The sequence below is a fragment of the Giraffa tippelskirchi genome, chromosome 13 (genome assembly GCF_054371585.1).
Source record: "Giraffa tippelskirchi isolate mGirTip1 chromosome 13, T2T-mGirTip1v1.2.pri, whole genome shotgun sequence".
Taxonomy (NCBI): domain Eukaryota; kingdom Metazoa; phylum Chordata; class Mammalia; order Artiodactyla; family Giraffidae; genus Giraffa; species Giraffa tippelskirchi.
Window position 1 is genome coordinate 25,725,222 of NC_137287.1, and position 15,199 is coordinate 25,740,420.

At 45.3% G+C, this 15,199-nt stretch overlaps 1 protein-coding gene across 1 annotated transcript in view; it reads right to left on the reverse strand.

Annotated features, from left to right (window-relative positions):
- Positions 1-15,199, reverse strand: part of XYLT1 (xylosyltransferase 1) — a 340,665-nt gene that overhangs the window by 41,957 nt on the left and 283,509 nt on the right. The window contains exon 6 of the mRNA XM_081556246.1: positions 8,677-8,757. Coding sequence (XP_081412372.1) covers positions 8,677-8,757 — 81 coding nt within the window. The remainder of the gene's footprint in view (positions 1-8,676; positions 8,758-15,199) is intronic.

The window sequence follows — 15,199 nt, forward strand, 5'->3', positions numbered from 1 at the left end:
ATCCGTAGCCTTTGAAAATGGCCCCAGAAAAGACAGACGCTAAAGAAATCTCTCAATTCAGTTAATTCCCTGGCTACAATCTCAGCATATTCATCAAGTGTGGAATTATTCCAGAACTGTCTTGTCGTATAATGAATTCTGAAAGGAAGAACTCTGCCCCTCAGATTTTACAGCATGTTTGAGCAAGAAGAAATCTCGGCAATTAGCTAATATAACTAATTCTATAGATAAAAGTCCCCAACACACTGAGGCCCAGAGAGGATGTATGAGCCAAGGTCATCCAAAGTCACACAGCCTATAAAAATAGCTCTTCTTCTCTTTTCCTGTCCAGTGATATGTCACTGAACCCAGATTACTCTTTAGTATAAGTACAACCTAAGCATTTCAGTTTAAATACAAAATCATGCAGCAAAGCATGAAAACACAGTGTATGAAGTCAGCCAGCTATGTGAAGGGCCCACACAAAACAGCCATATGACACAGGGGCCAAATTTGGGGCTCTGGAGCCAGAATATTTGGTACAAGTCCTGGATCTGCCATTAACCTTGGGCAACCTGAACATGAGACACCTCAGCTTCTTATGTGGAAACAGTGATCACATAATACCTGTCTCACAGAGTTTAAATGAGATTGTATTTTATATGGAGAGGGCTTAGCATAGTGCTCAGCACTTAGCAAGTGCTTGGTCCATCTAGTCAAAGCTATGGCTTTTTCAGTAGTCATGTATGGATGTGAGAGTTGGACTATAAAGAAAGTTGAGCGTTGAAGAATTGATGCTTCTGAACTGTGGTGTTGAAGAAGACTCTTGAGAGTCCCTTGGGCTGCACGGAGATCCAACCAGTCCATCCTAAAGGAGATCAGTCCTGAATATTCATTGGAAGGACTGATGCTGAAGCTGAAGCTCCAATACTTTGGCCACCTGATGCAAAGAATTGACTCATTGGAAAAGACCCTGATGCTGGAAAAGCTTGAAGGAAGGAGGAGAAGGGGACGACAGAGGGTGAGATGGTTGGATGGTATCACCAACTCAGTGGGCATGAGCCTGAGTAAGCTCCAGGAGTTGGTGATGGACAAGGAAGCCTGGCATGCTGCAGTCCATGGGGTTGCAAAGAGTCAGACACGGCTGAATAAAGGTTCACCAAGCTAGTTAACATTTTCCATCATCAAGCTGGAAAATTAAAACTTCAATCGCTCCTCTTCTCTATTCTAGGACTTTGTAGACAGGCATGTGTAGGGCACTTCAGGGCTAAGGAGAAACCCTTTATGTTCTGAAAAGCAATGTCATTTCAGCACCTAGGACAGAAGCCCAGTGCTTCCACAGTGAATCTCCTGTGATGCCCATGGTTGTGGTGGCAGATGTGACAAGCATCATGTGCACTCTGCTTCTGTCTGAGAACCACAAATACGAAACCCTCCCATCTTTTCAAGGCACAAGTCAGTGAGGATTCAGGTCATTAAGCTCCTAAATTGGTAGCTCCATAAGGGATCCACTGGCCATTTCTCACATGCCAGTATAGGTTATGCCCCTTCCTGACCTGGGCTGGAGTCAGCTGTCAGTCCCTTCTCTGCAGTGGTTGGAAGAGCAAAAGAGCTTGGGTCATTTGCTCATTCAGCAAGACTCTCCAAGTCTATGTGCTGAGATGGACATGAGCCCTGTCCTTCTCTCTCTTGTAGAATGAGAGGTAAAACAATAAAATTTATCATTTATTGAGCACTTACTACTTTCTAAGTCCTATTCCTTGCACTTAATATATATTCTCTCATTTAGTCTTCATCACAGTCCTATGAGAGTTCATTTTATAAGTGAAGGAACAAAGATACAGAGAGGTTAAGTAATTTTCCCAAGGCTACACATCTGGTCAGTGGTAAGGGAGGGATTCAAACCTAGCAGTCAGGCTCTGGATTCCACACTCTTCGCCACAAGGCTGTAAAACTGCTCTAATAAATAAGTAAGTAGTCATAAAGAGCTACAAAATACATGAACATCTAATTAGACATTTGTGATAAGTGTTATACAGGCAAACAGAGTGCAGTGACAGAAAATAAAGAGACAGGGACTTAATTAGTGAAGATTGTTGGGGAAGATTTTGCTGAGGAGGCGACACTGACAAGAAGGATGAGAAGAATCAGTCATCTGAAGAGCTGTGGGAAAGAGCTTTATAGAAAACAGAAATAGCATGTGCAGGAGCCCAGATGAGTGAAGAGAAGCTAAAGTGATGGGAGTGAGAGCTACAGGGAGAAGCTCAGCTTGACCACCTCACATAAGAGGAGACCAGCCACAGGAGAGGCAGGTCCGATCTGATTGGTGGAAGGAACATGTCATCCACAGGAACACGTGGCTTGAACGTGGCAGGAAACTTCGCGATGAACATACTTAGGGAATCAGTGTAGCTCAGAGTCTAGACCCTGGAACCAGACCACCTGTGTTCAAGTCTGTTTCCCCATTCTCAAGCTGTATGTTGTTTAATCTCTCTAGCCTCAGTGTTTCCAAGTAGAAAATGGGCTTGATGATAACTGCACTTATATCACTGGATTGTTGTGAGAATTGAAATAATTAATATCTATAAGGCATTTAGGACAGTCTCTGGCACACAGTAAACCCTATCATTACACACACTCTGGGTGAAGAAAGTTGACCTCAGTTTCACATTCAAGAATGAGAGAAAAACCAGCCTAAGCAGAAATGCAGAGTCAGGGGCCCAAATCCTGGAACCAAGAACCCTAGGTTGGGTGGCCCATGCGCTTTACTGCACTCAGGGCCCAAATCAGCTTGTGCCTCTGAGAGTCTAAAGGCCCACTGAGGACTAGTTGATTTTTCCCTATTTTAAATTTCACGCAAATTTAAAAACAGTATCTACTGCATTACGTTCTAATTATAAAAGTAATGTAGGCCTCCCTAGGCACGGAACACAAAAATGAAGCAAAAAAGGAAATGAAAAAACATACTCTTTATCTCAGAGATGACATTGCACAAACTTCTTCTAGTCTTTGGTCTAACCTCGACATGTATTGTTTCGAAAAAAGAAAAGTTCTGACGTTGACCTCAAAACTCATGAGGAGGCCCACAGAGTATCTGTGTACACAGCTTTGCGTGGGCGCCTGTGTGATGCTAAGCTTTATTTTGACATGGCTGCCCTAACTGGATTAAATAAAGTGAACATGCAAACAGTGATAAACTCACCAGTTGGGTTTAAGAAAAGAGAGAGGGGAATGCAATCTGCTTTCCCCATTGGAAATGAGGTATTAATTATCTCCTCCCATCAATCACGGTGCTACAAGACAGATGGGGAGAGAGTTCTTCTCCTGATAAGCAAGTTGGCACCAATGGGCCTCCGGAAAGCAGATTTGCTTGGAGAAAGTTCCTGGCCAGGCTCTCGATGGATTTGCCAACTTTTGGTTAAACAGTTGCCTGTTTATACATCAAGGGAGCTTTGGGCCTGAAGATTAGTTCAATGTCAGAGAGAAGAGCTGGCGAATCTGCTTAGCTGCCATTCTGATGCCAGCGGGGGACCACCACTTCTAGCAGGTGGATCTCAGACCTGGGAACAGGGAAGAAACTTGTTTATGCCACTTGTGGCCTGAGAGCTGGGACCCCTCCTAGCTTCCTTCTGGTCTAGGCTTCTTACATTTGAAATGCTAGTTCTTTCTCTAAGGATTGTAAACCGTGTTTCTACAATGTTAACCATGTGGACACACACCATCTTCAAGGTTTTTCCAGCACTGTCCCATCGCCACCACCATCATCACCACCGTCATCAACTTAATGTGCATAACTAACTATTCCAAGAGTGTATCCACATAGCCCCTCATTTAATTCTTGCAGCAGTTCTAGGAGGTGGTTTTATTATCATTCTTCCCATTTTGAAAATGAAGAAACTGAAGCACAAGTGATTGATTTAATTTACCCAAGGCCACACGCCTGATGAGTGCTTAGCATGTGAACCCTGGCAGTCTGGTTCCAGAACCTGGATTCTTAACAGCTATGCTATAGGCTTTATGAAGTCTGTATGGGACTGCCCTCAATATTTCTTTTCTAAACCAACTTTAGATAGCTTCAACTGTACTTTTTTTTTGTTTGTTTAACTTAGTCTTATTCTAAGCATAGTATCTGTGAAGTACTGGATTAATTATATAAATTTTTGTTGATGCACATAAACTCAATGCAAATTCTCCCATGACACTCCTTCATGAACTCCTCCAAATAATCTCACGTATCACTGGTGGATCATGAACACAATTTAGGAGAGGCTGACTCTAGAAAGTACGGGATGGGCTGATTTTCCTCCCTTGTTCATTTAAAAAATAATTCTGCTTAAAATTAGTGGAATTTTGCTCTTTCAGCTGCACACCCTATGAATTCAAAGTAAGAGGTCCTCTCAGATGTAGTCACTACAGTGGGGTGATAACAGTCAAACCTAACCAGGCTCCAATACCAGTTGTGTGGAACCTGGAGCAAGTTAAAGCAATTTTGCAAGCCTCAGTCGTACTCATCTCTGAAATGGGATAACACACTCAAAAGCATCTGGCTAGATGCTTCCTGTGGTCTGTGAGGCTACTCAGTCCTCCACAATCCTCACATCACTGGATCTTATGTGATCCAGACAATCCCCCCATGTCTGGATCTTATAAAGATGAGGACATGGAGGCATGGAGAATCGAAGCCATTTGTCAGAGACCCTGGCTATCACACGCTGAGCTGGCATTTTGACACAGGTGTCTGGACTCCAGGGCCCATGCTCTTACCAATACTCCACACTATGCCCCAAGACTGAGCACTGGGACCCTGGTGACGTTGAATTATTTGAGCACTTAGACCAACCAAGGCCAGGAAAGTCCCAGAAACTCTATTCTGGCTGAGGGAAATTATTTTTTTCTTTCCATCTCCCTGTAAGGGGCCCCACACTCTGAGATTTGATCAGTCTACCGAGATCTGGGGGAACTTCTTTGATGCTCTCTGAGCAGAAACCAGGAGTTCCTGGGGATGTTTGCCAAGACCTGCTTATTCAGGGCACCTGCTTCTGCTAGCCCTGTAGAGATTATCTGGGAAACTGATAACTGTACTACATGTCTTTCAATATATCTAGCTACTTCATTTTTGGAGGAAAACAAGGAAATAGAGTGAACACTACACTCTCCTTCATTTAATTATAGGAACAGTCAGGACCAATTGGGTAGCTATTAAAATACTAGTTTGCCTTTATGGCATATCTCTTAGCAGCGGGAGCTGGAAGTCCAAATTGACTGCTAAAGACTGGAGTTAGGGACAGAAGGTCAAAACTGCTATTAGAAACCACGTGGAATTAAAACCAGAGGCACCCTGTGGCCTATTTTGCATCTCACTGCTTGTTTTTGTCCCTCTCCATCTTTCTGTCTTTTAAACTCTCTGCCTCTGTCACGTTGTCTTTGGCAAGGGCTGGTCCTGAAGCATGGAACGTCAGAATGGGAGGGCATTTGGAGATCATCTCATTCCACCACTGTGTTTGTCAAACACAGTGAAGCCCAGAGAAGCAGAGTGGCTGCTCCGAAGTCACCCAGCATATTGGAAGAAAGCAGGACCCGAACACAGACAGGCTGCATCATGCAGGATTCTGAGTCTGCGCTCTGGGGACACATTCATCTAGGCCTGAGTCCTGGCCCTGCCCTTGCCGTGTGAGCTTAAGCAAGTTACTTCACTTCTCTGAGTCTCAGTTTCCTCATCAGTAAAATGAGGCTAATATGTTGAGAAGGGTCACTATCTGAAGCCAGAAAATTAAACCAGCACAAAGGGAAAGAGAACTATTGGAAGTTAAAGTGTAAGGGTGGTCAAAAGGAACAAACTTCCAGTTATAAAATAAATATGGTCAAGGGCTGTAATGTATAATATGGTGACTATAGTTAATAATACCATATTGCATATTTGAAATTTGCTATGATCTTAAAAGTTCTTATCACAAGAAAAAACTGTAACTATGGGGGGTGATGGATGTTAACTAGGCATATTGTGGTGGTGATTTTACAATATATACATATATTGAATGCTATGACTCAGACAACAAAGAATCTGCCCGCAATGAGGGAGACCCAGTTTTAATCCCTGGATTCGGAAGCTCCCCTGGAGAAGGAAATGGCAACCCAGTTCAGTATTCCTGCCTGGAGAATTCCATGGACAGAGCATCAGTGACACCACCACCACCATCACCATCATCACCACCACCACCATCACCATCACAGGGCATTTGTGATATGCCAAATGCTTTATACACAGCATCTCATTCAATACTTCCAATGATCTCATGAGTGTAAGTCCATTAATATTTCCATCATACAGATAAGGGAACAGGCTCAGAGAGTTTAAGTCACCAGTCCAATGCAACACAGCCAGGGCATAGTACATCAGGACTCCAACCCAGGAGGTATGACTCCACAAATTCACAGTCTTAACCTCTGTGCCATACCCAGTTCTTAGCACAGTGCCTGGAAATAGCAGACAGAGAATAAATACTGACTAGGCTAAAACAATAATACTAGGGTGGATGTAATTTAGACACAAGTTTATCAACTTACAGTGGTTTTTTTTTTTTTTTCTCATGATGTAACTTTGCACAAACCATGTATTATAAGTTATCTGGAAGGGAAGAAGGGTCTTCATTTTCTATCTAAGGGTGGGGAACCAAAATCTGGGCTAGTTCTGGTAACTTACCACCTCCATGGAATCTGAGTGACTATAAAAATAAAGTTGGATACTGTGTGAAAAGGACCCAGCAGAGCGATAGGCACTTAGCAGGAACACAATACACTATATGGCTATAATTCTTCTTTATCCATACAGGCTTGTCCGTCCAGCTTAGTGGCCAAAACATGCTATACTAATTTGTGCTAATTTACAGAGCAACTTCAAGTCCGGGGGTTGCTATTAAATGCAAAGAATGCAGACTGTCAGTTGGACAAGATCTATAAACAGATCTATTAACAGACAGCTGGATGAAGTCAAAGTTAAAATTAAGGAAAGTGATGCAACCCAAGGATTTTGGGGTTATTTCTTGAAAACTCGGGAAATGGAGCCCACTGCTTGCCTCTGTCTCTCCCTGCTGTGGATATCTGGGCAAAGTGGATATCTGGGCAAAGTGGATTACAGAGCCAGCCAAAATGACACCTCTAGCAGCAGTGGTGGACAACACTGTTGGCAGAGATGGGCAAACTGAAAGGCCAGTGGGGTCAGGTAGGGGAGAGGGCAGCAAGGATTGCAGGGTCCTGTAGAACACGGGCTTTGTCTAAGACAAAAATATAACCTTCATGAGAAAATTCAGGCACAGAGTAAGGGGACATTTAAGTGGATCTTTTAAGATGAGCTGGAAATATTGCTGTTTTTTAATGGGACTATTAATTTTTAAATGAAGCACCTGAATTAAACAAAACAAAACCAGCAACAAGGCCAAACAAGACACATTAACATGCTAAAATTATCCTGTGACCTGTCGGATTAAGTTCTGAGTTCAATGCTAGGAAAAGGTTCTAAGATGGCAGAGCCCTATAGTTGATTCATGTTGATGTATGTCAGAAACAAACATAACATTGTAATGCAATTATCCTCCAATTAAAAATAAATAAGCTTTTTAAAAAAGCTGGCAGAGTGATCCTGAGCGGGTTTGTAATGGTATTTTCTGTCCGGAGGGTGAAGCGGATCATGTGATCTCTCCTACAGAGGGCGCTCAAGACTGTAGCCCTTCTAGCAGATCTCTGGCCACAGAGATTTAGACTCATCTCAAAGGGAAATCCACGCTGAATGTTCATTGGAAGGACCGGTGCTGAAGCTGACCCTCCAATACTTCAGCCACCTGATGCGAAGAACTGACTCACTGGAAAAGACCCTGATGCTGGAAAGATTGAAGGCAGGAGGAGAAGGGGACGACAAAGGATGAGATGGTTGGATGGCATCACCAACTTGATGGACATGAGTTTGAGTAAGCTCTGGGGGTTGGTGTTGGACAGGGATGCCTGGTGTGCTGCAGTCCATGGGGTCGCAAAGAGTCTGACAGGCCTGAGCAATTGAACAACAACAACAAGGGGAGACTGTAGTGATGCTGTTTGGCTTTGCTCAGTTTAAGTGAGAGAGGCACAGAGGATTCTGCTGCCTCAAATCCCTGCCTACAACTTAGACAGCAAGAGTGAGGCAATGGTGAAGGCACAGGGCTGGAGGTTGGTTTCCTTGACTCCAACTCCCTGCTGGTGTGAGACTCTTTCCTGCTTGAAAGTAAAATCCACGAGAGTGAGGATTTTGTCTCCTCTAGAAGGGTGCCTGGCACACGCTTGGCTCCATGTGAATATTTGTCGAATGACTGGTAAACCGAATGTATAATCTGGGGACATCATGTACTTGAACTATCGGCCTCAGTCTTCCTCCCAATAAAATGAGTATAAAATGGCTTCCCTACTTTCCTCAGAGGACTGCATAATGAGCAAACGGGCTCATGAAAATGCTTATATGACATGATGAGACACAATTGTTTCCTCTGTTTCTGGCTGGCAGGAGAGACCACTTCAGATTCTACACAGGAAGGGCCAAGGCCCAGCCATACCATGCCTCTCTCCTTTCCTCAACTTGTTCTGGCTGCATCAAACCAGCCTAGAAGGAAGCCCCCAAATGATGACTCAGATTTCATTTCTCTTTTGCATAAGGGTAGAGGGAAGATATACTACCTTGCATTGTCCCGGCCATGCGACTTCAAGAAATTCATTTCTCGGTATCGGGAGAGAAATGCCACCAGCTGGTCATTTGTCCTGTGGAAGCAAACCAAGAGGAAAGTCAGAGACCTCCAGAGACCTTGGATACTTGTGACTGGTTCCCTTCTTTGCCACAGCAACCACATCCCCTCCTTCATTTATACCTCGCAGGTGCATGAGGCATCTTCTTTCATGTGCCTCCATCACTGAGTTTACCAAAGTATGCTAAAACGGACTGTTTGTATGTTTGTCTCCTACATACTCCCATATGCTGTGAACTCCTTGAGAATTAGCATAGTATCTTACTTGTTTTGGAATCCCCAGGGCCCAACACTGGGATCGGCAAACAATAAAACATCAGTGAATACCTCAGTGGCAGGTACAGAGTAACCTCAGGGCCTTTGCACTCACTGTGCCTGGCTATGCTTTTTCCAGTAGTCATGTATGGATGTGAGAGTTGGACTATAAAGAAAGCTGAGCACCAAAGAATTGATACTTTTGAACTGCGGTGTTGGAGAAGACTCTTGAGAGTCCCTTTGACTGCAAGGAGATCCAATCAGTCCATCCTAAAGGAAACCAGTCCTGAATATTCATTGGGAGGACTGATGTTGAAGCTGAAACTCCAATACTTTGGCCACCTGATGCAAAGAACTGACTCATTGGAAAAACCCTGATGCTTGGAAAGATTGAAGGCAAGAGGAGAAGGGGATGACAGAGGATGAGATGGATGGCATCACCAACTCAATGGACATGAGTTTGAGTAAACTCCGGGAGTTGGTGATGAACAGGGAGGCCTGGCGTGCTGCAGTCCATGGGGCTGCAAAGAGTCGGACACGAGTGAGCAATTGAACTGAACTGAACTGTGCCTGGGAAATTCTGCTCCATATCTTTCTATGTCTGCTTTTGTCATCCAGATTTCCTTTCAAATGTCACTTCGTCAGAAAGGCTGTTTTTAGCCCCCCAACCTAAAGCAGCACCCACTCCCCTTCACTTAACATATCATTCTATTTATATCATGATCTCATCACCATTTGAAAGGGCTAAATTTGCTTACATTAGGATGTAAGCTCCATGAGGACAGAACCTAATCAAACTCGCTCATCACTGGCACATAGTAGGAGGTAGAGTAATCATAGTAGGAGGTACAGCAATGTTTGCTGGATGAGTGGATGACTAAAGGTGAGATGAGTTTAAAGTGATGCCTTCAAATGGACTTTGAGAAACGAATGCACCAATGAATGAATGAATGCTAAGTCCTCCATAACCCTTGGGCTACTGATTGAGAGAGCTTTAAGAAATATGAAGTGCAATACAAACAGGTGACATCGTTCCCAGCATTGTTATCCCAAATTTATCGCCATCAATCTCAGCACTAGCAGTGTAGTCACAGCTAATCAGCTTGTGCATACAGCTGTGACAGTATTTTAAAAGGCAGTCACACGGGTCTCCATCTGCCAGAAACGCAGTCGCCTCTTACGCTGAATAAACCCAAACAGGTAAATGGTGCTGAAGTGACAGCTCCTTTATCATCAGGCTTCTCTGCTGGGGGGGTTTTACTTAGAAGGAAAGGGTTAACCATCGTTTCAAATTGGGAGAACAGGTGAAGGTGCATTTCTGGGAAGAGAAAGGAGGTCAGAACTTTGTGGGGGGTGGGGAGCAGGTGGGTGCCTCAGAAAGTGATGCCTGCACTCTGCAAGCAGAAGGGGCTGGAGATAGATCTCAGCTCCATTCCTGACCCAGTTGTGTGTCCTAGGATAAGTCATTCAACCTCTGAGTGACAGCCTTCAGCTGGCTGCCCTGCATGAAGTAGGTATACATGCTGATGGATAACTGGGTGCATGAAGGGCATACAGTAGGTGCACAATAAATGCAAGGTGCTCTGCTCTTGGCCTCTCACCAGCTGGTCGGGGCGCCGCCAGCCATCCCTCCCTCTCTCATTTCCCTGCATCACCCGAAGTTGGGCCACTCCAAGCCCCTGCTCTCTGATTGGCTAACTCTCATTGACCAACTCATAATTTCAGCGGAGGGGGAGAGAGCAGTTAAGAGATGCTGCAGCAGAACGTAGCACCGCCGACAACCCGTCCTAGTACAGAAATCAACCACTTCAAAACCGGCCATTCTAGTGGCTGCCGGACGCCAGAAAAACCCTGCGTGTCTGCAACAAGGTAAATCCACACGGAAGCAAACGCAGACAGCTTTAGCCCTGTGGACACGCACAGGGGTGAAGCCTGGGGACGCAGACAAAGGACATACCCACGTGTCCATGCCCACGTAGAGCATCTCTGCAGGCGGGCAGGGTGAAGCCCAGGCGTGCCTCACGCCCAGTGATGGAGAGCGGTGGGCAGAGGGCTTCTTGAAGGTGCTGGAGAGGTGGAAACTAAACCAGCCTGGAAAGGAAGTTAAGCAACCTCTTTCCAAATCACAGAGGCCCGTTCCAGCTCCGTGGCTTAGCGGTTCCTATTTACCAACCCCCTCGCCACTCTCCGCGACAGTTCATTATTGTCCTCCCGATGAATACAGGGACAAGTTAACCTCTGAATGGGTCCCTGGAAGCAGGAATAATAAACAGGGGCCTCTCAGCGGCCTCGGTGGGAGGGTTGGAGGGGCCGGACGGACCGGGGCTCCCGGGCCCCCTCTCACGAAGCCTCAGGCCTCCCAGGGTCAGCGGCTGCGGCTCCATTTGGCAGCCCCAGAAAGCGCCTTTCAGAGCCCCGAGCTGGGGCCATTTTCACATTTACCGCTTCACCGCGTTCCCATCTGACAGGGATGAATAGGCATTTAGCGAATTTACTTAGCGATGCTTCCACATGAAATCGTCTCAAAAGATGACATCTTTGGGGAGGGAGGGCGGATGGGGAGGGGGCTGCGGATTCCAGGCCCAGAGCTTGTGGGTAAAGCCGATTTTCAAAGCACTGCGCTGGGTCCTGGCTTGGCTGGACACAAGGTTACCTGGCGACCGCCCTCTCCTTGAGTGAAGAGCCTGCTCTGCATGCTAAGTAAAACCCGTGGCCTGAGCCCTTCCGCAGGGACCAGGCTGGGGACCAGGTTTCCCTATTGTGGCTTTCAGACGCCTGTTGATAATTGCCTACGTAATATTTAGTTCCCTCTGGATAATTAACAGCTTGGGATTTGCTGTCATTTTACCCAGTCTCCAGCTCTCTCCCCCTCACAAGCATTTCTCACTCCTCCTTTCTGGTGGAGTCATTTGCCAAGTGGTTTGTGCAGCTCATCAATGTGTGGCTGTTTCCTCCCCAATTTCTTTCCACCCCAATTTCTTTCCACCTTTTGGAAAACACATCTTGCATTCATGGTGGGGACCCTGGGGCCCATCACTATAGCTTTTGGAGCTACTGGGACATCTTTATGGAAATATGTAAGTAAATATATATGACAAATAATTTATTTTAATAAATACATTTGTTTTAACGTAAACAAATCTATTGGAACCATCTAGAAACCTCGATTGAAAGGAATAAATAAACACATGAATAGTAAAATAAGCTCCTGAAGCACCACCATTTATGGAATGTCCACCATGACCTGGGCCCCCAAGGCAGACTTTTGCTACAATTTATTACATTTAATGGTCACAAAAAGGTCTCTAAAATGTGTTTCATTCCCATTTTATAGATGGGCAATTAAGACTCAAATAAAACGCCCATTTACTGAACAGTGCAGAACTAGGATTAGAACCTGGTTCCAAATGCAAAGTTCCAGTTCTTTGCTACTAGATGGCATCTACAAGTGAATGGATGGATGAATGAATGAATTAGTGCATGAATGAGGGAACGAATCCCATCTCAGGCACAAGAGAAAACACAAGTGTTCCAAAGCCTCCTCATTCAGAGCCTGGTCTCGGGACCAGCAGCATCAGCCCACTGCTGTTAGACATGCCCTACCTCAGCTCCACCCAAGACCTACTGAGTGAAAATGTGCCTTTTAACAAGTCTCCCAGGTGAATGTGTGTGCCCTTTAAAGTTTAGGAAGCACTGCTTTAAGTAGAGCATGAATATTAGTAGTTAATTCTCTTCCTTTTTCCTTCATCTTCTCCCCATGGTCTCTTCTTGAGAGCCCCGACTTCAGGCAAGTTACTTTCATCTCCATAAGCCTCAGGTGTTGGGAGTATTAAATAAAATACAGCATGTAAGACGCGTGCAGTAGCATCCAGCCCACATAAGCCTTTTGATAAAGGTTAACTGCTGTTTAATAGTATTATTACTGTCATCGTGAGCATCAGAAGCTTAAGACATTTTGAGCTGGGGATAGCAGTAGAAGACCCAACCTGAATTGAATCTGGAAGGCTTTCTGAGCATCATACCCATGAATGTTCTGCAGAGCATGGTTTGGGAAATGCCCCACAGGAGGGAACCTGTCTACAGTCTCCCGGCTGGTGGCAGAGTTAGGAACTGGCTCCCAGTGGTCCCTGCACTGTCCTGTGTGTCTGATGTGCATATGTTCTGGGAGTGAAGACACACAGGAGGAAGGGGGATAGCTCTCAGGTCCACGGGTGCCCAGCCCAGTCTCAGGCCAGCCTGTCTGCTGACAGCGTGTGGCAGGGTGAGGAGGGGATGGGGCCTGCCCTGCCTCACTTGGAAGAAGCCCAACACAGAGCTAACTGCCCTCCTCCGGGTCCCTCCTCCCCACCCCGCTGTACCCGGCACCTCTCTCCTATTACAAATGCTAAGCTCCTGCCACCAGGTGCTCATGCTTGCTGGGGAGGCTGATGGTGCTAAGGCAAAGCTCAGCACAGAGTATTGTGAATGTCAGGATTCAGGATTTCAAACCACCGATGCTGCAAGGTATGCCCAGACCCCAGAGGGGACTGGATTTAGCCCTCCTGGAGGCCTGTGAAAGAGCAAGCTGAGGACTGAGGCACCTTCAGTCTGAGCTCAGAATATACTACATTATTTCCCCAACTTCTTCCACGAGTGTATCATCTGTACAGTTATTTCCTATGGCTGTTCCATTTAAATACCACCTTAGCATTACCCTGTGCAACCATATTTGCGGGAGCCGATGTACCCTTTTACTTTTCAAATTTTAAATTGTGGCAAAACACACGTAACATAAAATTTGCCATCTTAACTATTTTCAGTGTGTACAGTTTGGTTGTCTTAAGAACATTCATGTTGCTGTGCAAACATCGCCACCATCCATCTCCAGACCTCTTTTCATCCTGCAGAACTGAAACTGAATCCATTAAACAACAACTCCCCACTTCCCCCTCTGCCCCTGGCCACCATCCTTCTACTTTCTGTCTCTGTGAATATTCAGAGTGGTCAAACTCTAGGACCTCATGTAAATGGGATCATACAGTGTATATCTTTTGGTGACTGACTTCTTTCACACAGCAGAGTGTCCTCAAGGTTCATCCCTGTGGTTACATGGATCAGCATTTCTATCCTTTATAAGGCTAAATAATATTCCATTCAGATGTACTGTTTTTATGTCTTCTCCTAATATATGAAAAGCAATAATGATGCTTTGTCTGTAGTCTTCCTAAAGCAACTGGGCCAACAAAGGCATATGGAGAGTGGTCATCTGTCCTGGGGTGCTCAGAACTGAGGGGGTGCCCAGGACACAGAATTTTTCATTTTAAAATCAGACAGTTCTGGGCAAATCAAGACAAGTTTGTTGATCCCCAGGCACATGGATCCGCCGAGGGCTGCGTGACCCTAGGAGAAATGTCATCTTCCATCCTCCTATGATGAGCCCAAGAGTACAGAAAACCACAGTAGTGGGAAGGTTAATTGTAACCATTTCCTGTGCTTTTAAAATTATAACTATGAAACTTAGGCTACAGCAAGACAGAGAATGAAATAACAGCAGAGGTAAAAATAGTATCTAACACTCGTGCTTAGTCACTCAGTCGTGTCTGACCCTGCAACCCCATGGACTGTAACCCGCCAGGCTCCTCTGTCCATGGGATTCTCTAAGGCAAGAATACCGCAGTGGGTTGCCATGCCTTCCTCCAGGATCTAACACTTGAGTGCCTACTGTGTGGCTCAGACACTGTTCTAAGCACTTTGCATCTATTAACCCACTTACGGCTCATGATAACCCTATGAAATAGATGCTGAAGTATTTACATGTATTTTTAATTACAGAGATGGGAACATGCATATACGTGACTTTTTGATGTAATGATGTGTCATGTTCTGTCTAATCAACACACACAGGAAGACTTCATTCTCTCAGTGGCTGCACAGACTCCTATGGAACGGGCATGGCCAATCCCCTGGTGATGGACATTTAGGTTGTTTTCTCAACCACCTCCCCCCATACAGGTATTGCTCCTATGAACATCATCACACATTTATCTTTCCACTTGTGATTAAGATTCTGTAGGATTAAATTCCCAGATGTGGAACTGGTCATGAGGGCATGGCTGGCGCTCACATCATTACGTAGGAACCGAGCCAGCTGCCACCAGGATGTGGAGGAAGAAGGAAATTGTGAAGGGGATGGAGCAGGGGAGGCTGGTGGGCTTCTTCAGCAG